We start from the raw sequence: 24,712 nt of genomic DNA on the forward strand, positions 1-24,712 counted from the left end.
GCATCTTCATCTGGCCAGGGAAGAGCAATACAGATGCACATGTGAAAAAATGTCTCATGTGGCAGGTCTCTAAGTATGATCTGTATGGCACTGGAATCTGGATAGGAATCTTACAAGGAGGAAGAGAAGGGCCAGACCCCTAGCTGGTGTAAATCAGCATAGCTCCATTGGCTTCCAGTATACATTACTGAGGATCTGGCGTAAGTGCAGAATATGACTCGGAACACCATTTGGGACGTCGGGGGGCGGGGGGGGGGCGGTAAATTTAGTTCCCAGGAAACAGGGGGACCAGGCCTAGTGCGGAGACAAGTATCCAGTGTGCAGAACCTCTGAAAACTCTGTGGCACTATAGAGATGGGGTGGAAGAGAAGAAACAGGGGCAGAACTTGATAGCGGGCTGACAAACATGATATTCTGGTGGTTAGGCAGCTCCTCTAAAAGGCAAAGGACCCACGTGCTGTCTTTCCAATTCAGGCTAGTTATGCTGAATGTAGAAGGCTTTAAAGTGTATCCATGGCTTTTTATACAATGCAGTCTCCTCACCCAATCCAACCAGGAGGAGGAGGACAGAAAACCAACACCAAACAACAGCTACCCAATGACACCACACACAGCATTTAGGCATCTTACACGAGAAACACTTGGGAACAGCCTTTGCTTTTGCCATCACACACGTGGAAACCTTCTTACAATGACTATTGGTTACTGAGAAACAGAAAGGAGTTGGCATGGGTTTAGTCCAGTTAAGAGAGCTCAACAGCATGGTTTGCAATCACAGGACATACAGGGACCGATCCTGCAGTCAGCGGAGTCCCACGTGCACAGCAGCTGCAGGATCTGGCCCAAACGTTGTAGGTGCAATTCTCAAACTGATACTTCTTAACAATCAACGTCTTGACATTTCACAGCTATTCTCTTCTGAAATCATAAATCAACACACTTACCACAGGGGCTTTGGGCTTGACCCAAATCAAAGCAAGTCAATGAGGGATCTGCCACTCTCTTCGGTAATGATTTCAATATCCAGGCCCTGATTCTGCTATCGTGATTCATGCTGCTTAGTCACTTTTGGCCCAAAATTTAGGCTTTGTAAAATCTTGGAATGTAAACATTATTAAAATGCTGATTTTTAAAGAAAATCCACAGACTTTTCCGAAACAAATACACGTTTCCTTGTGGTGTTTGCAACCTGAACACTGCAGCTTTGTGCCAGTGCATGAGACACAGAATGTGCAACTGACTAAGGTCCTGATCCTGCAAAACACTTACGCATATGAGAAGCCCCATTGAACACCACAGATTAACTCACAGGGCTTAACATTTAAGCAGAATCGGGGTCTGGAACCATAAGTGAAACCAACATGTCTAATTTCACTGTCTATGCTGAGAGAAATGTAAAAGCAGAGAGAATAAATAGCAAAACTTTCACAATTTTGAACATTCTTTGAATTTTAACAGTCTGAGCTGTTATCAGTGACACAGGTAAGAAATAGTTTAAAATAGAAACAAATACGATTTCCAACCTGGAAGATATGCCTTTGCCCAACACAGATCTCAATATTTTGGGTTATTTTTCACATAGTGTTTTAATCTACTATTTTTCGGGAAAAAAAGTAGCTAATGTATGGGTCAGGACATAGTATAATTGCTGGAAAAAATCCTTATTTGTACAACGATGTAAGATGGGCAAATGAAGTATTTTCAATGGTGAAGTAACATTTTAGATAGGATTGATGCGTCTCTCTCTCTCTCTCATGTTCCTGATATTCAGTAAAGAATGAGGGTGCAATAAAGGTTTGTACTTTATAATATTAATGATCAACATCTCCTCTGGGTACTGTCGCATCTGCCCTGTCATCCTATGTTGATTACCTAGCGTCTCTAGAGATGGGGGAATCCCTGCTGTACTCATCTGGTTGACAATCAGCAGAGAACGTTCAGTTCCTACAGATCTGCCACGGGGAAAAGTCACTGCATGTATTGAGAGCAGCCTACCTAATTGAAAACAGATGTATATCACTTTCAAATTCTGGCAGGAACCCAGAAGTTTATCATCTATCTGGGTCAAGTCTTTTTGTTGCATGAGGTTTCATAGTGATTTTGATCCATAAATAACAAAGATAGATGTTTCTGAAGGGAAACCTAAGAGATACTTATTTCCAGCTAGCACTGCTACTACAGAAATGGAGAATGGTTTTCCCATCTAAAATGACCAGGGTGTAATTCCCATTTCCTGCAGGAGACAGAGAAGCAGTGAAACTGTAAACTAGGCATACATTTGTTGATCTTCAGATCGGGAACTGTTGTAGAAGATGGAGCAGTGGTTTCACCACCGGCATGAGCTATAGATTTGGTGATGCAACGTACACTTCCAACACAGACATAAGAGGTATGGCAAAATTATACCAATGCTGTTCCTTTTTAATTGCAAAAGTTGTGTGCAATATTTTGTGACATGCTCTCAGAGTCCCACTCTCAAAGCACAGGTGCATGCCAACAAAGTTAACCAAGGCAAATCTTTTCCTTAGTCTTGCACAGCCAAAATGCAAACTTCTCACTACCAACAGCTGGACTCCAAATGAAACACAACGGTCAGAGCAGTAAAAACTGCAGCCTGGAAATCATGCTACAGATTGGCCTGACAATGGAAGTGCACAAATGAACTCCAGAAAGTATTAATGAAGTTTGCTAATTCCACCTGCACCTCAGAGGTGGTAGCTGGCTTCACAGATAAAAGTATGGGAAGGAGGTAGTAGAAATTAGAAAAGAGAGTCAGAGCACCAGCTTTGAAGCCCTGATTCACCAAAGCAGTTGAGCACACACTTAACTTTAATAATGAATGCAATGGAACTCAAGCATGTGCTCCACGGACATCTTTAACTGCTTTGCTCAGCTGGGTCCCAAAACAGCACCTGTCGAATGTGCTTTGTTTTTGCTTCCCTACATGTGGAGATGGCAATATTCATTTAAATATCAGTCATTTTTCCTAAATACTTCCTCCCTCCTGGAGTGGCCTCTGGGTCCTAAGTCTAATTTCCCTCGCACGTTGCTTGACCAGGATGAATGGCAACAGGGGTCTCATAAGTGTGGAACAGTGACTAAGGAACACGGGCTAATTCACACACAACGGGTGTGCAAAACCAGAGGGGATAGCTTGAGCTTGACTGAAAACAGTCTTATTTCAACGCTTCTGCGTTGCTGGCATGAAGTCAGTATAAATACTCAGAGAATAGGGTCCCTTGGTTTAGCTGAAGTGGAGATATCCTGACCATTACATGAATCATCCGGGATGTACCCAGGAGCTTTCAGTCTAAATGCCAAAATCAGCTGTCTCCCACAGGAGGAGACATTATGATTATCTTGATTTTTTTTCTTTCTCATTTTACATCAAAATTACCTATAATGTTCAACATGAACTGTACAGTGTGACTTCTTTGAGTTCAGTTAAGGAGGCAATGGCCAATCTTAGCAAACAGGAAGAGGCTGCAGATGGAATTCCACCGCTGAACCAGTTCTTTAATAAAACTGGAACATGGTTAACGAAACTGAATGGCAAAAGGTATTACACAGTGCCAACAGGCCTGACCCTTTGAAGCCCTGAGCATCTTCAATTCCCCTTCTCAAGAGGGACTCATCACCTCACAGAGTTGGACCCTTGTAGGAACTCTTATAGGTTAAACAATTATTCTGAAAAAACTGTGCGATAAGATTAGGGGTCGTGAATAACTAAAGATTTGACCATCTTATTCTTGTACAGCTAGTCACTGATTCCGTCTCAAATATTTTCGCAGATTACTTCTGGGCAACAAATGGGGTCAGAAATACTCGTGTAAATTAGAGTAATTCCACTGTAAACACTGGAGCTACTCTCACCCCCAACTTATATCAGTGTCTGCAAGAGCCGAATCTCATGGACAGCCATAACACTCCCTGTGTACCAACCTCTAAAAATAGTCATTTCAATTTTCTTTTTAAATGTACAATGGCTATTTGATCAGGCACCACACTGTGCAACTCACCTACTTTTAAAGAGTTGTCACTAGCTCTCTAACTCCTAGATGTTAAGCAGTTAAGATGAAGGCAGAGCGCTTTTGCTGAATGCTACTTACCCATCCCCTTGGTGTGGTTGAAGTCTCCTTTCACCACTTTACAGGTTTTGCCATCTCCGTTGCAGATCCCACAGCGATCCTCTTTGGCAGCTGAGCCAATGATCCCATCGCAGCCGATTTTCTAATGACAACAACCAGAGGCGCTCGTTATTTCATTTACAAGGCTAAAGTGTCGCTAAACCGGGCTGACTGAAAAGCTGAACAGGAAAAGAACGTTGAGAGTCAGGAGATCATTCAGTCAGTACGGCATTGGCTTGGTTAGTCAGCAAAACACTCTTGTTCAATAGCAAATGCACAAACCACCTTATAAAAAGCTTCCCTGTTGTAAGCAACATCATAAAACCCTAGCTATCCAAGGCACATTGGTGTATTTGCACTAACATGTTTAAATATTAACAGATTACAAGGATACTCTGTATTTTATAGCATCTTCCATTTGAGGATCTCAAATAACTTTACAAATATTAACTAACCTTCATAATACCCTTGTGAAACAAATATATACCATGAGTCCCATTTTGGAAATGGGAAGAGAGGCACTGAGAAGTTCAGTGACTTGCCCAGATTCACACGGGAAGCTTAAGGCAGAGCTAGGAACAGAATCCAGGTATCGGAGTTCCAGTTTCATGCCTTCACCACAAGTTCCTCCGAGATTATGCCTGAGGTCCTGATCTATTGCTCACGGAAGTATCAGGGCATTGTATCAGGACCTCGCTGACGACACTAACATTCAGCAACAAACACTCAGCATCTATTACATTTTCACTATTTGAACTGAATGGCTCAGGATGCTAGTGCTCATGTCCACATTTTCAGCAGGTCCCATTAACTGAACACCAGAAACCCACATTTATGTTATCAAGAATTTAGGGTCACAATAAATGTATCAAGAATTTAGGTTCACTGATCTGTAAGTGCAAACTGCTGTATGCATGCACAGATGTGACATTTTGCCAATGCTCCCACTGTATTCAGTTTTGACTTTTTTTTGCACCTAAATGATCCTAAAAATATTTAAAGAATTTAACCCAATGCTTCAGTTGAAAAGGCATTTGGATTGTAGTGATAGTCACGATTTTACATACATGCCTAAAGCAGTTACCACTAAAAATCTTTACCATTTCACCCCATAGGCAAACACTAGGACATTTTGTGCTCTCCCTAATCCTTGCTCTCATGGTGGGACCCTGACTGAGGACCCCCAACTTTTCAGCTTCACACCTCATGACAGGAGGCATGCTCTTCGACTACTCTGGCTGAGCTACGGGGTCTCCCCAGCCTGAGTCCAACTGGAACCTCATTGCTTTCTCCATGAGGTGCTTTTTAAACTGGAGTTCTGGCACCTTGCAAGTCTGGTTTGGAACGGAGTGACAGATACTGCACGTAAGGGAGATATGAACTTCTTTCTCCAAGGCAGTAAAGACACTGCTGATGCTTGTTGCTGACTGAGAAGGAATGGGGGCAGGAGAGAATTTCTGAAGCCTGGTAATCCTGGGCATAATCTAAGCCAGGGATCGGCAACCTTCGGCATATGGCCCATCAGGGTAATCCACTGGCAGGCCGCGAGACGTTTCATATACGTTGACAATCTGCAGGCATGGCCCTCTGCAGCTCCCAGTGGATGCTATTTGCTGCTCCTGGACAGTGGGAGCTGTGAGAAGCTGTTGCTTGTGTGGACCTGATAACGATAGATAGCACTTGACTGATACACAGCTTTCCTTGTAACTTGGCAGGACAGCAGGCAGCTATATATTTCCAGCTGCATTTGAACAACCGCACGCAACTGGATGGATAAATGTGGCAAACACTTCAACCAACTTTATTGCAAGTGTTATGAGACCAGCCCACAGGATTGTAGAGGAGGTAAGTAGAGAGAGGAGGATCAACAACACAGGAATGCAAAGGACCAGATCTCTGGATCTACACTGGGGTTCTTCATAAACCTTAAACTATGAGGGCGATGTAGGACAGCCAAGTAAAGATAAAGAGGGAACGGCTCTGTGCTTTTCATGTTTTTAAGGCAAATTTTCACACAGGGATGCTACCTAATTAATGCCCCATAAGTATGAGTCAGGCCATGTAGGATAGTGAAATAAATATCTAATGCGCCTTGATATGTCAATGTATCTCATATAGTAAGTACATAATGATATTCATAAAGACATGCTGATTCTAGCTCAGCTGACCAAATTACATAGAAGAATCATAGAAGATTAGGGTTGGAAGAGACCTCAGGAGGTCATCTAGTCCAACCCCCTGCTCAAAGCAGGACCAACACCAACTAAATCATCCCAGCAAGCCTGACCTTAAAAACCTCTAAGGATGGAGATTCCATCACCACCCTAGGTAACCCATTCCAGTGCTTCACCACCCTCCTAGTGAAATAGTGTTTCCTAATATCCAACCTAGACCTCCCCCACTGCAACTTGAGACCATTACTCCCTTTTCTGTCATCTGCCACCACTGAGAACAGCCTAGCTCCATCTTCTTTGGAACTCCCCTTCAGGTAGTTGAAGGCTGCTATCAAATCCCCCCTCACTCTTTTCTACATGCAGAACATGAGAAATTTTTTTAGTGGCGAGCTGATGAGGTACTTTGTTTTTCAGAATGATCAATTACACCCAGCCCCAGAACCTTTCTGATGAGGGTTTACGATGTGAATTACAATATCACGTACAAGTACTGCCATATCAAGGAAAGGATGAAATCTTAGAGTAGCCAGACTCTCACGATGTCAGAGACATGTTTGGAGTAGGGATGTACCTCGATTTCTGTGAGTTTAATCAATAACTTAAATGGGAGCAGAGTTAGGTCAATGCTGATCGCTTAGGAAAATCCCACCTCTGGATACAGTCAACAAACTATCAGATGGACCCAATCCACCTCTAGTCTAATGGGCACATTTTTATGGCACGAGTTGCCCTGCAAGTCAGAAAACACGGGACACACACGGTTAGGTGTTACCTTGCAGTATAAGGCATATGTGACGCACATGTTAATGACAACATCCATTAGAGACACACTCAAGATCTCCCGCAAAACAAAGGTGCAACAACAGCTTCATCATGGCCACTGACAAAAAGGGTGAGGAGAGGCTCTTCTGGAAGCAAATGGTGTTTCTTGGGCAACTGGCAAACCATTTCCCCACACACTGACCACCTCATTTTGCTGTGACTTCACTGACACCTCTTGATGTCTATGCCCCACGGGTCTGATAGCACAGAGGGTGGGAGTGGGTGTGTCCAACACATCATAAAGTGCAAAGTTGATAAAGTAAGTCACTTCATGGGGCAGCATGTATTGCAAGTTTTGACAGAATCTATAGAGCACTCTAGGGTCGAATGGTTAGACCACACTGCTGGTTCATTTCATTCTGGAGGGATACTCTATGATCCCACCAAACAGAGAGAGAATAAAAAGGAAAGGAAGTAACTGTGGCATGTTTTTACTCTGTATGCAATGCACAAGATGGCCCCGCAGGAGAAGAGTGTCTTTGTATTTCCGGGGGAGGACAAAAATGGATGGTAATGCTGGTGTAAATACCACCAGCTCATCTGGAAGACCTCATAGCTGACTTCTCCAGTACCAGCCCTGCTCTTGAAGCCCTCAGGATTCTTGCCCTTGGGGATTTCATTGTGCACGCTGACATCAGCACAGTACAGGCCTTCCTTGAAGTGATGGACTCTAGATTTTGCCCAGTGGTTCTGGCTTCTGCCCAAATTGGTTGTTGAAAACCAGAGATGTGGCTGTGGTACTGTTATTAACCAGTATTATAAAGCATCACTTTGTACAGGGAATATGATGGAGGCCCCCGATAAAACAAAGTGCCTTGACATGGGAGCGGTTGCCAGCTGATTTTCAAATGGGGTTTAAAGCCCTATAGGGTGAGCACCTGGCTATATTAGGCCCCTTGACAAGCCTCCTGGTTGACCTTGTGCTTTGACACCATCAATGTTTAGGAGTAATCAGTCACTCCTTATGCCTTTGCTGAGTGAGCCATATGGCATGGAACTCATTCTCTTTGAGCAGGCATCTCGGTCCACTCCTCCCTCCCCTTTTTAAATAATTAAACATCTGAAAATATACTTGATGGGGGGCATTTTCAGTTTCAAGCATTGCTGGCCCTTACATAGGAACCCTCCCCTCTCCTTTTTAATGATACCATAATCATTTGGATTCCTAAGCATGTGGTCTGGTTTGCATATTATTTGAGTATTGCTTTAACAATGATTTTATTTGTATTTTGAATGGCTGTACAAGAGCCTCTGAGTGTGTGTGTTTTGCTATATAAATACAATTATTATTGTTATGTACACCCAACCCAGTGTCAGACCTGACATTGTATGTTCACAGAATTGTAATGCTTCCCAGATGTTGAGCTAAACACATTGTCTCAATGGATCAACTATAAATATTGATTCAACATGTGCCAGTCTGCAAATTAATCATGTACAGAACATGCTGGTTAGGCCAGACTCATGTGCATTGCCAACTTTTCTCCATAATATCCAGTGTCCATTTATAGTTCAAGGGATGGAACACATGAAACAGGAATGTACACAGGTGAGTAGGTGATGTCAGACTGGAGACGTCTTAAGAGAAGTCCTGTTTCCTTACTGAAAGCACAGCTGCATCCAGTGACGTGGGTTATGGGCTTCTGCTTTGATCCGTGAATGGAAGCTACCCGAGGACGCTACTCTAGTAGCTAGTTTGAACATTACTGTCCGCTCCGTTTCGCTTCCATTTGGGTTTTACACTAAATGGGGGTGCTACAAACAAGAGTAGAAACCAACAAAAAATCCCTGTCTGCAGGGAAAATAAATAGTGCTCCAGCCAGCAGCATTTTCTGAACCTTCAAAGTTTGCTTCAGTCATGGAGCCACCCTTGGGGCAGGGTAGGTGGGCAATGTCCATCCTGTTCTGAATTAGATACATTCAATGGATAAACTTCAGTGTATCTATCTGTGTCTCTATATTACCCAGCCACTTAACCCTACAATTATTTATTCACTAGAGTTTCTCCCCAGAATGGGATTCAATGTGATCCTCACGTCTTCTGGGTGAAGTACATCTGAATGCAAGGTGGCTGCTTTGCAGGATAAGCCGAGCCCCAGCGATCATAAAGTAAAGAGGAAAGCATCCAAGGGAGGTGCCATGTTATCACTCACTTGTCCCATGTGCTCTTCCTGAGCTAACTTGAGTCACCTACTTTCCAATTCAGTGAATGGCAGGGGAACGGATGGGAAAATAGTTGGCAGTGGAACACAGCAAATCTAAAGCAGACTCAAAAGTGGTAAGTCTTTAGAAGCTTAGATAGACACTACAAACACCTATTCTTTGTCTCTATTCTCTGTTCATCAAGAGCAGCAGTAGGTTTGTTTTCTACTCTTCAGATTACATTATCACAGAGCCAAGGCCTGACCGAGGCAAGCCGCAGAACAGTCCCAAGTAAAGCATGCTAGACTTTCTGTGCGCCCTGCAAGGCTAAGCGAAGGACAGGCATAAGCATAGCTCCGCAGTGTAAAATGACTTGGGATGGAACATTTGGGACCCATGTTTGAAATGCAAGAACCGGGTCCTGCGTGGAAAAGCAGCAGGAGGACGCAAACAGTTAATTGCATGAGCAAAAATATGCAGACGAACGCAAGAAACGGGTACTGATGTGCACAAAGTGTCTCCCATCTCCAGCTTGTGCAGGTAATGAGCTATTCTGCGTGTGCCCTTTGTGCCCAAATGAACATATTTTGCAGGTACAACTTAGAACCGTATTTTTGAAAATCTGTCCATTTCTATGGAATTAGCATTGGCCCTTGACACATTACGACAACAATCATTTGAAAGAAGTCCTTCTGTAATGAATTTGCTGTCCCATAGGCAGCAGTGTATTATCCATGAGTAAACTGTAGATTTGCTAGCAAGCAGCAGAATCCATGCGATGGCAACAACTTTACAAGAAAGCTGTGGAAAAGCCCGAACATCCTTACATCATAAATTGTTAAATCGCAGAAAAGGCTGCTCTGATCTTTAGCCATATTCCACTGTACGGGATTTAGTTTTCAAAAGGGTCTGATGAAACATCTTGAAGTACAATATCCAGTCCCCCATCAGAAAGCTTTTCCTCCTTGTCAGCTTCAGTCCTGTGATAGTTTACTAAGCATGGAGTACGTGCTTTGAGAGAGGCCAAAGATAAATTCATATGCTCCACAACTGAGCTGCTCGATTATTTCTCGTCTTCTCTTTGGCACACTTGTGTACCATGGGAGGGTTTTCCTGCTATTGTGTCTGCCATCAGTACTATGCTAACATCAGCAGCACCAAAGTAACAAGCAACTGAAATGCTTCAGAGATTGCAGCGCTCCCATTATTGTATTTCCTGCAAGGACACACAGAGCAGAGAGTTCAGACAGAACCAAAATCTTATGAATTCTACAATTCATGGAATCCTATTATAGATTTGTTGTTGCTTTAAAGAAAGAAAAGGTGATGACATGAAAGCAATCTGAGATTCGGGTTACACTCTCATATACAATCTCCAACACAGCCTGAAGTACGGCAGCGAAAGCCAGCTAATTAGAGCGCTAGGTACCATGTGCAAGGTTTGCAGTTTTACACTGACTTTATTCACTATCACAGGCACCTGAGACCGTTGCTGATATCCAGAATGGTACCGATTTGCAGCAGCCAAGAACACAACGACAAGAAGGGACTCCATTTAAGAGCAGGCTAAATGCATTTTCCAGCAGAAAATGGCAAATCCCTGCATACACACTGAACAATTACTGTAGTCTGCTAAAGAGACATTGCTAGCAACTGCCTTCATCAGTGCTATAAAACATTTCTAGACAGTCACTGTTTTATACTGCTCTCTTCGATTTTAAGACAACTCCTGAGGTCACTACTATGTTTTTTACTTAGCACTAAGCCAGGCAAACTCACAAAGAATTTTTTTAAGTCAGGACAGAATAAAGCTGGACCTGAGCATTTGGCTAAATAAGTAAAATTTTAAAAATATCTAGGTGATTTAGGAGCTCAAGCGCTAGTATCAAAAGTGCCTTAGATACCCTGGCGCCTATATCCCGCTTAACTTACAATGAGATTTAGGCTCCTAAGTGCCCAAGAGCCAGCTTTTTAGTGGCGTTTTGGCACACAACTCCCACTGAAGACACTTCTCAAAAGGGCACTTAGGTTTTTGTGAAAACTGCACCCAAGTCCTGTTTTCTGCCCCCAAAGACTTTATCACCTGCCTACAACAAGAAAAACACAAAATGAGACAGAGGACATTGGTTCAGGAAAGGCATGTGTGTCATGACTGTTGAGGAGAGAAAGAAGGGGATTGCTTGAGAAGGTGGGTTTTACGGAAGGGAATTTAAGGATGAGAGAAACGCTGATTTTGTAGCCTATAGGTACAGGTATTTGCTAGGTATGACGTAGGCATACGTTAAGGTGGTAATGCAATGAGCCAAGCCTCAAGACCTATAAGACAAAAGCTTTGCTAAACTAATCAAGGAATAAGACCCCAAAAGCCTTAGCATAAATAGTTAACCAGGAGTAAGCCCAGACCATAGGATATCACAAGACAGAATGCTGCAATGGCTAAACTGCTGACAGGTTACTACAAGATGCTAGTTTATACCAGCTTGGGATATTTTAAAGTTAGGAACATCGGCAGATGTCTGACCACAAGAAAACGATGGTAATTAATTGACATATATGCTAATAAGCTTGAGGTAAGCGGACTATTAACCTGTGGGAGAAGGGCACCCCAATATTAGTAGGGTGAGGAAGTACAAATAAGGAAAAGGGGATGAAACCCCTACTGAATATACAATACTCTTATCAGTATAACACCTTATAAAAGCTGTACCCCGGTGTGCGTGTTTTGGGAGAGGTAGCTCTTGGGAGAAGTCAGGAAGACGACCATCAGTGATGCTGACTGAGAAGATGAGGAGGAAGATAATGACTAACACTTCAGGTTGTTCTGCAAGAGATGGTGTGAGTATACGGACGGACGCTCAGATGCATGTGCTGTATTATCTCTATCTACCTTACTGGGCTGCAGTGTTTGTAACTCTGCTAACTCTATTAATAAAACTATTTCAAATTCAGACGGCTTTTCCTAAGTGTGAGTGTTGCAACTGGTTTCAGAGTAACAGCCGTGTTAGTCTGTATTCGCAAAAAGAAAAGGAGTACTTGTGGCACCTTAGAGACTAACCAATTTATTTGAGCATGAGCTTTTGTGAGCTACAGCTCACTTCATCGGATGCATACTGTGGAAACTGCAGAAGACATTATATACACATAGACCATGAAACAATACCTCCTCCCACCCCACTCTCCTGCTGGTAATAGCTTATCTAAAGTGATCACTCTCCTTACAATGTGTATGATAATCAAGTTGGGCCATTTCCAGCACAAATCCAGGTTTTCTCACCCCCTCCACCCATACACACACAAACTCACTCTCCTGCTGGTAATAGTTCATCCAAAGTGACCACTCTCCCTACAATGTGCATGATAATTAAGGTGGGCCATTTCCAGCACAAATCCAGGTTTTCTCACCCCCCCCCCCACCCATACACACACAAACTCACTCTCCTGCTGGTAATAGCTCATCCAAACTGACCACTCCAGATAAGCTATTACCAGCAGGAGAGTGGGGTGGGAGGAGGTATTGTTTCATGGTCTCTGTGTATATAATGTCTTCTGCAGTTTCCACAGTATGCATCCGATGAAGTGAGCTGTAGCTCACGAAAGCTCATGCTCAAATAAATTGGTTAGTCTCTAAGGTGCCACAAGTACTCCTTTTCTTTTAGTGTTGCAACTGTGCACATTGGAGTTCCCAACTGAATAATAATTCTAACAGTACTGGGCCTGATCTTGGGACAAGAACTTACCAACCCCCAGAGTGTTACATGGGAATTCTTATGCAATCAATATCATTAATATACAATCCATAGGTCAGGTGACAATTTGGCAGAAGAGGGGCTGGAGAACTTCTGTCCAGCTGCTCTCTGCTCCTGAGAAGGCACAAAGGCAAGAGCAGAAAAGGGAGACACTGGGGCAGAAAGAGGAAAGGTCTGGGAAGAGCAGAGGGAGCAGGGGAGGGCAGCAGGGGAAAATGGGGGAGCAGAGATGGAGTGCACAGAGAGGTTGCTGGTGTCTGTAGTTTACTACCAAATACGCCGATGCTGAGCCAAGTTTGCTGCTTCACAGGACTGCTGAAGAGCACTTTAGAAAGGATGAAGGCAAACTTGGAATTGGGAAAGCCATTAGAGCAGGTGTGTCTGTTACGTATGGATATCCATCTGTTGTCACGTAGGTGAATCCCGACCCCTTTGTTCTCAATTGCTTCATTTATATTGCTGGCTCCAGAAGCCAGTACTATGCTGGGTATACCAGTGGTTCTCAACCCGTGGCCCAATCAGCACACAGCTGCGGCCCATGTGACATCCTCAGGGCCATACAGGTAGTATATATAGTGTGGATGTGACCAACATAACACTTAGAGAGCTACATATTTGGCCCACAATGGTAAATAGGTTGAGAACCACTGGGGTATACCATGGTGATTACACACTAGTAGTGTATCTATGGCTCCAGAGGTTTCTACTGTATTACCATGGTGTTCATTCACTTACTTCACTGCCTTCAGATGATACTGGCAGTATCCTACATGGCATTGCTGGTAGTGGGTGGTATGTCTACACTGCAATTAAAAATCCATGGCTGACCCGTGCCAGCTGACTTGGACTCATGGGGCTTGGGCTGCGGGGCTATTTAATTGCTGTGTAGACATCTGGGCTCGGGCTCAAGCCCAGGTTCTAGACCTCTGCAAGCTGGGAGGGTCCTAGAGTTCAGGCTGCAGTCCAAGCGGAATGCGTACACTACAATTAAACAGCCCCACACCCCGAGCCCTGCAAGCCTGAGTCAGCTGGCACGGCTCAGCTGCAGGTGTCTAACTGCAGTGTAGACACATGCTTACTCATGATGGCTTTCCTTTAATTTTGGTGAAACTGACCAAGAAAAATGCTCCTTTTCTATTATTCAGATTTGAATCCAATTAACTTGCCTCTATCAAAGGAAGCCAACTGCATTAATAAAATGTAAATGAAAACAGAGTTTTAGGCTTTCACTCAGAATGGGTGCTGAGATACTTTGAGATTTATTGGATGTGATGTGGTTCTCCCTCCCTATCTCAAAAACTCCTCCATAGCGAGAGACTTTGCTGACTCTAGCTGAATTTATTTTGTAGCCAGCAAAGATGAGATTTGTTTAGGAGAGTTTACTGTTGAAGGAAACAGGGAAACGGGCTGTTTGTTGGAATTCCTGGGCTGTTCTTCTAGACAACGGTTCCTCAAAATGTGCACATTACACTGGCAATGTGTCATCCCTGCCACCTATAGCCTCTAACTACAGAGGCATTACACAGCATGAAAAATACATCTCTGAGCACCTGCATTCCATTTCACCACTTACTATTCTCATCAGGTCCCCTGCAATGCCTGCTTCAAGGCTTTGTACATCCCGTATGTGACCAGTAAATTAATAAGCATACAAAACTGTTTTGTCAGGCAGCTAGTTAGCTGAGTATCTCCTCTAAGTGATATGTGCTGTCATGTTCAGCAATTCATTACACTAAGCTACCCAAACAGAAGACCAGTACAAAGGAGTTCATGAGGCTTTAAAGTCTTCCCGGGTTGCATCCATCATTATGCATTTTCTCTGAGCCAGATGCAAACGGACTGAATGTTCTGCAGCTGTCATCGCCTCTCCGCACAGTTTAAGACAGCTGCCCCCGAGCTGAAGAGTAATTCACTTTTCATGATGTATCTCCAAAAGACTGCGCTCAGAAAGAATTTCATTTGGAGGGGAGCAGGCTTCTACTCCCGGAAAGAAGGAAACGTACTTTGCCGAAACACTTGATTTAGCATTCACAGCTGATTTTGAGCAGCCTTAAGTAGAACGCTGGCTCGGCCAGTGCAGTGATCATCAGCATGCATCTGGGAGGTGCACAGTTGGCCTTATTATAAAAGGTTATTAATGGCATTTCTTTGGAGGTAGTTGAAAAGGAAAGAAAATCCGTGATAGGGATGTACCATGAACCTGCCTCTGTCCAGGGCACCACACGGCAACTAATTTAGAGAGAAAATAAAGCCCCATGTCTGGTTCCCTAGCAAGGCGCTGTTACTGATTCCTCCTCTGAGTAAAAGAGAAGGGCTGTATTAAATATGTCCCTCTCAGGGCCGTTTGGCAGAGAGAGGCAGGAAACTTCCCTGCATGTGCTACCCACATGGCAAGGTCGAAACGTGGCAGTGCGAACGGAAGCCACCAGGCGGTTATCCCATTTCTGCGCAGGCTGGACAAGGGAGTGCAGTCAGGGGAGCCGCCCCCCTGCGAATGAGCTAGTGCTGTGCCCCTAAAGGACTACATCTTAGGAAATACATGACGGAGCTTAGAACTGGTGCCCAGGTTACTGCGCCAGACCTTCCGCTGGCATACAATCAGCATAGCTCCGCCGAAGTCAATGCGGGCGTAGGCTAAACATCAGGGAAGATGTCCCAGCCGATGTATTAGCTGGCAGAATAGTCTCCCAAGGAAAAGGCGCAAGCCTCATCACTTGGCACGTTTAAAACTAGGCAGATAAACTGGCGAACGATGTGAAAGGAACAATCCAGCATTGGCTGGGGACGGACTGGATGACTCAACAGGTCTTTGGCCAGTCTAATTTCTGGGGCAATGTCAGGAATCAGGGCCTGCAGCAGAGCTCGTTTCCAGGCAGCCTCATCAGGACAGCTGGTCTGCAGCAGCTGTCTGATTAGCCACGTAATCTGACTGGCTGCTGAGGCCAGCACGCCAGCTCTTAAGCCAGCAACAGCTCGCTGGCTTCTCAACCCTCATGCCCGCCACTGGGCCTGCGTTACCTTATTCCTGCTGCTCCTGCCTTGCACCCTGCCTTGCCTCTTTCCTGTCCCTGCCTCGAGCCCCTCCTTGCCTGATACCCTGTTTGCTCAAGCTCCTGACCTCCAGTTTTGACCCCCAGCTGTGGCTCCTGACTACGGACTCCAGCTCGACCCCCTGGCTCTGGTATCCAGTCCATCCTCCAGTTTTGAACCCTGGCTCTGGTGACTGGCTCTGGCCACTAGGCCTGCTGCCCGTTCTGGCCACGAGGCTAGACCACCCTCATCCCGGTTACTTGACAGGAGAATCCCAAATGCACTTTCAAACCCACATATGGGCCAAACAGAGAAGAAATAAAAGAGTTTCTGCTGTGCTGTAGGGTCCACACAGAAGGACTCTGTGACCCATGCACACTGCAGAGGAGACCATTGTGGTGGGTATCTAATTACGGCTAGACTCTGGCTGGTATGCAGTAGTACACTATAGTAGCATCTGCATCGCTCCCAGCTGCTTTCTTCTTCTTCTTCAGAACATCAGTTTTTCATATAAGAAAATCCACCACTCTAAACTCCTAGATGTGAGAAAATGCAACGACAACCACCTGCAAATAGCCTGAAACAACAGGTCCAAAAGGTGGGAAATAGCCCCATTCCTTTCAGTGGGTTCTAACGCAAATGTCCAGTGAAGATACTTTAAAAGCCTACATTGTTACCGATTTCACTGCTCATCAAAGCAGGTAAGACAGGAGACAAAGGATCACACTATGAAGATCTACAGAATCTGCTCCGAGTGACAGCTTGTTTTGGTGCCAAAGCGAGTGGGCTTGAGAGACACCACTGCTCACTGCCTAAGGACACACTGGCAGGGCATCCAACTCGCAAAGAGGAAGTCAAGCCCGAAGAGCCCAGCAGAGCATGGATGATCATATGTTGAACATTGGCATAAAAGCGGCATCTCATGTTGGTGCCTCCAGTGGGCGGAGCTTATTTTCTGGGCAGAGTTTGGAAGAGTACCACCACCCTTCCCACACTCTATTTCAATTCCTGATGCCCCCCCACAAGGCGGGGGGCGGGAAGAGATGGCCATGCCCTCGCACAGCTGAATTGCACTGGATGGGAGAAGCGAGCTTTTCCACTATTCCCATCCATAGCCTGCAGTAGCCAGGCACAAGCTGGTCAGCAGCCCCCAAAGCATAGAATGGGGCTGAGGATAGCTTCTCTCAGCCCTTCTGCACTCAGCACAGTTTCCTTCCACAGAAGCATGCTGAGCTGGGCCGTGCTCCAGCCCACTGCCTCTGAGTCTATGCTTCCAATTTTCTGAGGCTTTATAAACAATTTGCTTTGTAAACCCATCTTGGTATTTGTGGAAGTGCTGAAAAGGTCGAGATGTCAATAACATAAGACCTATACAACAGGATTGTGGCCATTTCAATCCCGCGCGTGGCACTTAGGATTCCTCCAGTGAGCAGCCAAAATGCAGGAGCTAAACAGACGAGATGACCCACTAGCTGTCCCTTCAAACACAACCAATCTGATGACGAGACGGGACAGGATCACATCCTAAAACATCTCCAGCTGTTCAGTGGCATGGTCTTATAGCTCAGGAATTCATCATAGCTCTTTAAACAAAACACATGACTAGGAAATTCTTGCAGTTGCTTTTGCTAAACAGAACCACATAGTTATTTCACAGGCAGTCTCAGAGCCACCCTCAGTGACACTGTCTGATCGTAAACAACCGACACAGCTCTCCACAGCCCAGGACAATACAAATACTTGGAAAATGAACAATAGAAAGTTACTCCACCTGGCACTTGCCATGTACGCAGAGGTCAGTCTCATAAGGCCCACATGGAGTACCATCAAGAACCCGGTCTGCCACCAGCACAGGGGACTCCTTCCCCAGAGGAGAGCAGAAGAGTTCACAGGGCTTATCTGAAAAAAAAATACACAAGACCGGCAACTTCATTCAGCAGCAACCGCAGCATTTAGACAGAGCACCAGAATGTCTGATGGAACAAGATGCATGAATATAGTAATTATGTAACATGGACTCTACACAACAACACAGACAAGTACATATTTATCGATAACTATAAGCGGGCTCGGATTCTAACCGCCTCAGCTTTAAGGATGCTTGACCCATTGTTTCCATTCAAGCCCATCATTCTCCCACTCCAAGATGCACTGTTTATCTGAAGATGCAGAAAGGGGTAAAAAGCGAGAGGTATGGGAGACTTAAATCAGTGGCAATACTTGTCATTTTAGACCTGAATGAGTAACTTAACAAATTTCTCCTTCTCTTTCTGTCTTCTAGCTTTCCCTGCATAATTCCAATGAACAATCCTTGGTCTCTAGAATGGGTGCAAGCAGCTCATTGTGAACATTTCATTTACAAAATTCAAGCGGTGCAAGCTAGTTCTAAACGGACACATCGATCACGTGATTTGTTTCTCTTTCTTGACTGAGTGTAACTCTTGAAGCCACGTTTCTAGTGAGAACATCTGTGTTCATAAATTTAAAACTCACTTTGCACAAATATTGGCTAAAATTTGCTTTCCTGCCAGCAAACTAGCTTGCTAGAAAGCAAACATATATTGCTGGAAAAGATTTGCATTATTTGCCCATTCTAGTAATAGGATATTATAGCGTATATTTAGACATTTACTTTGGAAGGAACTGTGTGGAACTAGACGAATAATGGACTAAAAGGCTCAAAATATATAATTAACAGCAGGTGCCATGGCTCTTGGGAAACACACTGTATGTATTTGCAATATTCTCAGAGTAACAGAGCGAGCTGTTTCGATTTCCAGAACTCACTCCTGCTCTCTGCTGCACACGGACTGTGTCAAAGGGTATGTCTATACTGCAACCACTTGGTGCGACTGGACCTCGAGGTGGCACACCCGAGCTAGCTCGGATCCTGGAATAAGGAAGCTGCAGGGTGAGCTTTAGCCCAGGCTATGCTCACAAGCAATTATCTAGGGCTCCAGGTGGGTTTGTACAGCCAGGACTGAAGCCGGTGCTGCCCTAGTTTCACTGTTCTGGGACCCGAGCTAGCTAGATTAAAGCTAGCTTGGGTACATCAGTTCAGGCGGCCATCACAGCCTATGACTGCAGCACTGACATACCCAGAGAAAGAACCTACTGACTTGCTGATGTCGGCGTTGGCCTATACCAAAGTCCGCATCCTCCCCAGAGCTCGGTAGTGTTCAATTTACGAGACAGGAGGCCAGGTTCTCTGATACACTAAGGCCATTTGTATAGGTCCCTTCCTGCTCTAGATTCCCCTTGAATCAAGAACTTGCTTCTCTGCAGCCCATCTCTCTAGTATGTCTGAGCAGAGTTCTAATGCAATGGAGAATCAGGGCTGGCTAGAGGTTGGTTCAGGTCTGTCTCTATTCTAATGCTCAAGAAACCTTCACTGTGTGGAAGCCTGGAACCAGAAAGACATGGGAGAAGGTGGTTTGGAGTTTTTTATATGCGTAAACCAGACCTGTCAGCACTCCAAGAATGCCAAGCCAACCTGCGCCCTGCCCAGCAGTCTTGCTTTGGGGAGGCGTGTCCTATCAGTGCTCAAAGTCCTTGCCTTCCCCCCACTACCCTCTCAAATCAAAGCAAATTTCTCAATTGCAGGATTTTGACATCATTTTCTGCGAAAGCTGCACAAGGACTGGCCTGCATAAGGGAGTGCCAGTCTGGCTGTTCCTGGACAGCCTCTGCTCTGGCAGCTGTGAACAACTCCGAGTGACTCCTCTACCACGTGTCGGGAGATGTTTCTAATTCACAGCCTTAGCTCAAATGAGCCGTCCTCTCCATAGCGTATTAAGGTACGCCAGTGTACATTAGGAACCATACTGCAGGCAGAGGATCGGAGCATATGCTGCTCTGCACCTTTGTAAAGCAGAACCAACCCTGCTCAAGTCAGCTGAGACGCTTTTGGTTTTTTAGCTCCTCCCGCCTTAATTTGCCACCAGGCCCAAGAATGGCAATATCCCTCCCCTCTTGCTGAAGGCAGCTCCCTCAGGTGTTCGCCAGCACCTCTGGGAGTGCAGGTCAGAGAGGGGCTCTCCAATGCAGGGGGTTCTTCATGGAGCGTCCAAAGCACCCACAGCCCCTGCTGGCCCAAAGAAGTGCCCTAGCTGATTTCTGGCTGCTCCTAAAGCCAGACTGATGTGGCAGCCACAGCAATAAGGGCAAGAGGAGAATAAAAAATGTTAGCTCCTCATGTGGCCTAAATGGGTCAAGTATCCTGATTATTATTCTGCAAATGCTCCCTAATAGAAGTCCTTGTCCCCTTGGGGAGAGCTGGGGTGCTGACTCCATCAAGGGAAACGGAACCCCTGAAAGGCGACGGCAGCCCTTTAAAAAACAAACCAAAAAAAACAGAGCACACCCTTCCTATTACTGTGTGATGAGAGCCGAGGAATTCACAAAGGATGGCAATGGCACTGTTATGAGTGGGGTAGTGATGATGGATTTCAGGGAAGTCGACAGCCAAAGCACGGGGACTATATATCTCAGAAGCAGCCTTGCCAGCGGAGCCTTTTTATTCAGGAACCTTTGAGAAGTGCCGAGTTGCAATTTCATAGGCTGCAATTACTCCCGGCATCTGTTATTTTGCTTCCTTGAAAAGAGCTTGTGAAATGTTCTAAACGGTTTATGGACGACGTCTGCTTCCGCGGAAGGAAAAACATAAGGATTTTTTTATATATATTTGCACTGTTGGGATAACAGAAGAACTCTTGAGCTATTTGCACTGTTAAAAAAACCTATATATATATATATATATATACATATATATATATATATATATATATATATATATATATATTCAAAAAAACTTAACAGTGCAAATAGCTCAAGAGCTCTTCTGTTATCCCGTTACCCCCAGTCAAATGGGAGACAGGTTGCCCTGTAGATGAGAGCGCTTCCCCCAGGGTTCTGCAGGAGGTCATGTTAGTGATTCAATGGGTGACATTTTCCCCTATGCATCAGCGTTCAAACTGTTCTCCAGCACAGCATCTAGGGTGCATCAGGGAGAGCCCAGCGTGGCATCTGGGTTGCACCAGGGTTCTAGGGTGCCGTCTGTTATAGGAAACATAAACCCGAGGATCTGACTGCAACAGCAACCGTTAGTCGGTGGATACTGGCACCCATGTCAGCTAACTGAGGCCAGGAAATAAAGTTCAGTCTCTCCCCCAGTGCTCTTGTGTGTCACACCCATGATTACCAAACACCGGTGATCAACCGCACACAGCTCTTTCCACAAAGTTTTGCTATTTTCCTTCACTTTCTGTCCTAAGCGGCTTTGCAATGTCACCATGCCCAAAGTAAACTGGTGCTAGGTTCCACTCTGGAGTTGGTTGCCTCCACTGAGGGTAAAACCAGTTCCTGTCTCAACGGCTTGGAAAGCAATCTGTGATCTGTCCAGACGACTGTAACTGAGGTTTTCACTGCTTCTGCACATCAACTTCTTTTTTAAACTACAAATTAGGAAGGACTTTGGGCCGTGTTTATCTCCGCTATAACTTCATTGAAAGCAACACAGTTACACCACAGACCTCTTTGGCCCTATGCATTAAGCATGGTGTGAGTAAAAATGGCAAGGAATCCTGTGATTTGTACGTAGCATTGGATGTGGAGCTTCCTCAGAGAAGAAGTAGAGAGGAAGCAACCATACGTGATGTCAGTACATTAAATGAGCTTAAGAGCTAAGACCAATTCTAAGAGAAAACGTCCCGTCAGCCTGCAACGCTCACGAGGATGGGAGATTCACAGACAAGCCATTTGCAGAGAGACCAGGCCAACAGCAGAAGGGTTTGGACTGCATAATGCAGAGTAGCTGATGGGAATTGGATTATTCTGGATGGAAGAGGGAAATGGAAGTGGTGGGTGGCCAAGAAGGGTGGTAAAACCACACAGTGAAATTGTTAAGCAGGTTCTCACTTCTGCAAGAGACTAAAGGAGGCACGTTGTACGTGTATCCGAGCAGAAAGAAGCGAAGAACCAAGGCTGCTGGACCAATACTTTTAGCCTCCTGGGTGCCGAAATAATAATAATCAGGTGGACAAGCTCCTGGAGGGAACTGGGGTTGAGGAAATAGTCTAGTGGAGCCACTGAGAGGGATTTAAATAGGAAGCTCTGCAAACCAAACTACGAGAGGAAGTCAGGTGAAGAAAGGTACTTCTGGGGCTGAATTCTTTGAATGACTGTGATAGCTGAACCATTATCTGGACTAGGTCTAAGGCAAAAAGGTTCAAAACTGAATGAGTGTCTGAAAAATTGGTGTATACAAATGAATTGTTAGCTTTACTGGTACTGCAGTGCAGGTTGCGTATTTGCTAGTTTTTAGGAACAAACGAGGCCTATAAAAGTGGGATGGGCTCCATCTGCACAGACAGGGCATGCATATACTAGCAATGGGGAGCTCTGTTTGTGGGGGTGGTAGAGATTAAACTAGCAGACAAGGAAGGAGGAGACATCAAGGAGCCATACTGCAGCCAGCAAAAAGGAAGAAAGCTAAAATAAACAGAGAGGCGAGCAAGGCAGAGACAGTCTAAACCTGTACGGGAAGACTTTGGAACAGGAACTGAATACCTGGAGGGCGAACAGCTTTCAGCCCAGCAGTAACAAACCAAAGCAAAATTCCTAGGAGACCCTGGAGTTAACAAGTACAGGTGGAAGGAGATGTTTCTCTGAAACTTTTAGGTAGTGACAGAGTGACATCTGGGAATTTGTACCGAGCCCTGAGCAATGGAAAACATTATAGAAATGGGGAAGATACTGAACAGCAGTGACAGAGCAGAAGGAATGGGGACTGGAACATGTCCTACCTGTTTAGGAATGGTTTTAGTATCAAATCCAAGAGCAACTGAAGGAAAGAAACAGACAGACGCTAGAGGCCTGATCCAAGGCCCACTAGAGAATCCAAGTGATTTTATTGGGCACTGGATTTAGACCTCCAGGAATTAAGGTGAGAGAGTAGTTAATAAACAAAAACTCTCAAGGGCAGGAATAGAAGAACCAGGATAGGGCTAGAAGATGCACCGAAGTTAGACAAGTCGTTATAAGAGAAACTACTGAAGAGAATCACTTCTTACTCAAAGACGTGGGGATGCGCTTCAAGAATTCTTCCATAATCCCTGACCTGAAAAGTCCCTAGCTAAGGCCCGATTCTGCAAAGTGCTGGGTGCTATTCAGGAGGATCTGCACCTCCTGCAAGATCAGGACTCCAAGTAGCCAGTACAGCTTTAGAACAGCATCTGCTATTCCCCTACTGATTAGAGGGTTTGCAATCCACTGTCACCTCTGCCCTCCTTAGGTTGCTTGATAGCTGGGCTGGGCAGTCACAGGTCTCATTTTCAAGTAGCGATACCCAGAAGTACCTCCCCCCCACAGCCCCATCAGTGGTGTTTTCCTTGCCTTCTTTTGTGAGAAGAGGGGACTTGCAATATGTTTCTGATGCACGACACTGTTAATATAACTAGGCAGCTTTCAGCTAGAAAAGGGTTTTAAAAATCAATTAATAAATGGGGGATCCAGATGAGACCTTCAAAAACATCAAGTGGAGTTGATGCCCAAATCCCATAGAGTTTCAATTGTTCTGGGGCATCTAACTCAGTTAGAGTTACTGGAAAACTCCCGCCTAACTGAGTAATCATTTTCAAACAAACCCCATTGGGGCTGGGTGTGAGCATCTCTTACTTATACAAAAGAAATAAAGGGCAGAAATTTTATATTATTCACTATGGCCCAAATTAAGTCCTGGCGTAAATGTTTGCAATTCCTTTGGAACTGCTGACACCAGAGCTGATTGTGGTCCACGGCGAATAATACAGCACATTTCTGCAGACTTTTTTTTGCATAAGTAATTTCATGTGCTGGGATAACATGAAGGAAGTTTGCTGTTGTTGGCTTTGATGAGAAATGAGCCAAGACTGAAATATGTGAGCTGATGTCCAGTGTTAACCTTTTCTACCCACTGCAGGCGTCTCAGCTGTGCTGTGGGGCAGGCCTGGCTTTCAGCTGAGGGACTGCTATCATAGAAACAGCTCAGCAGCATTGCTTTCTGGGCAGGACAGGCCAAATTTGGCACAAACATCCCTTTTCCTGGTGGCACAGCAAGCAGTACTGGGGGACTCTAAGTGCTGGAGCACTGTGCATCAGACCTGATTTGTTGGGTGCTAACGTCTGAAGGGGACAGAAGGTGCCAGATGTGTAAGGGCACACAGTAGCTGAAGGTGTAATTTCCAGGTTGGATAGATGTATGCACACTAGCTTTGATCAAACTAGTGCACTATAAATAACAGCGTGGCTGTGGCCCAGGCTAGCCACCCAAGTACATACTCAGGGTCTCAGATAGGACTCTACTCAGGGGGCAAGCTGAGGCTACCCCTGCTATTTTTAGCATGCTAACTCGGTCAAAGCTAGCGCGAGCTGGAAATAAGGAGCTGCAGTACAGACATACACTCAGTGTTGATCAAAAACCCTGCTCTGCACCATTTCAGTATGGCCTTGAGAGGATCAGCTCACACGAGTGTGGCCTTGTACATTTATCAGCAGATGGTGATAAAAGGCACCTATTTCTCCAGAAACCAGCTTAGCGAATCTCATCTTTCATATAACCTAATCGTTTCAGAATGACTGTTTAAGTCCGCCCAAGCACGTATCGAGACTTTGCCAAGGAAAATTGTTTCAGAAT

The 24,712-nt window shown here is 45.0% G+C and overlaps 1 protein-coding gene across 2 annotated transcripts in view; it reads right to left on the reverse strand.

Annotated features, from left to right (window-relative positions):
- The window catches only part of ADAMTS17 (ADAM metallopeptidase with thrombospondin type 1 motif 17), a 254,629-nt gene that overhangs the window by 82,532 nt on the left and 147,385 nt on the right, over positions 1–24,712 (reverse strand). Inside the window, exons 14-16 of one of the 2 annotated variants that reach the window (XM_084641877.1) lie at positions 17,813–17,940; positions 4,110–4,230; positions 631–705 (exon numbers count right to left, since the gene is read on the reverse strand). In XM_084641877.1, coding sequence (XP_084498003.1) covers positions 631–705; positions 4,110–4,230; positions 17,813–17,940 — 324 coding nt within the window. The remainder of the gene's footprint in view (positions 1–630; positions 706–4,109; positions 4,231–17,812; positions 17,941–24,712) is intronic. The other variant, XM_084641878.1, reaches the window with a different exon arrangement.

This window comes from Lepidochelys olivacea, assembly GCF_965140295.1.
Source record: "Lepidochelys olivacea isolate rLepOli2 genome assembly, chromosome: 10".
Lineage (NCBI taxonomy): Eukaryota > Metazoa > Chordata > Testudines > Cheloniidae > Lepidochelys > Lepidochelys olivacea.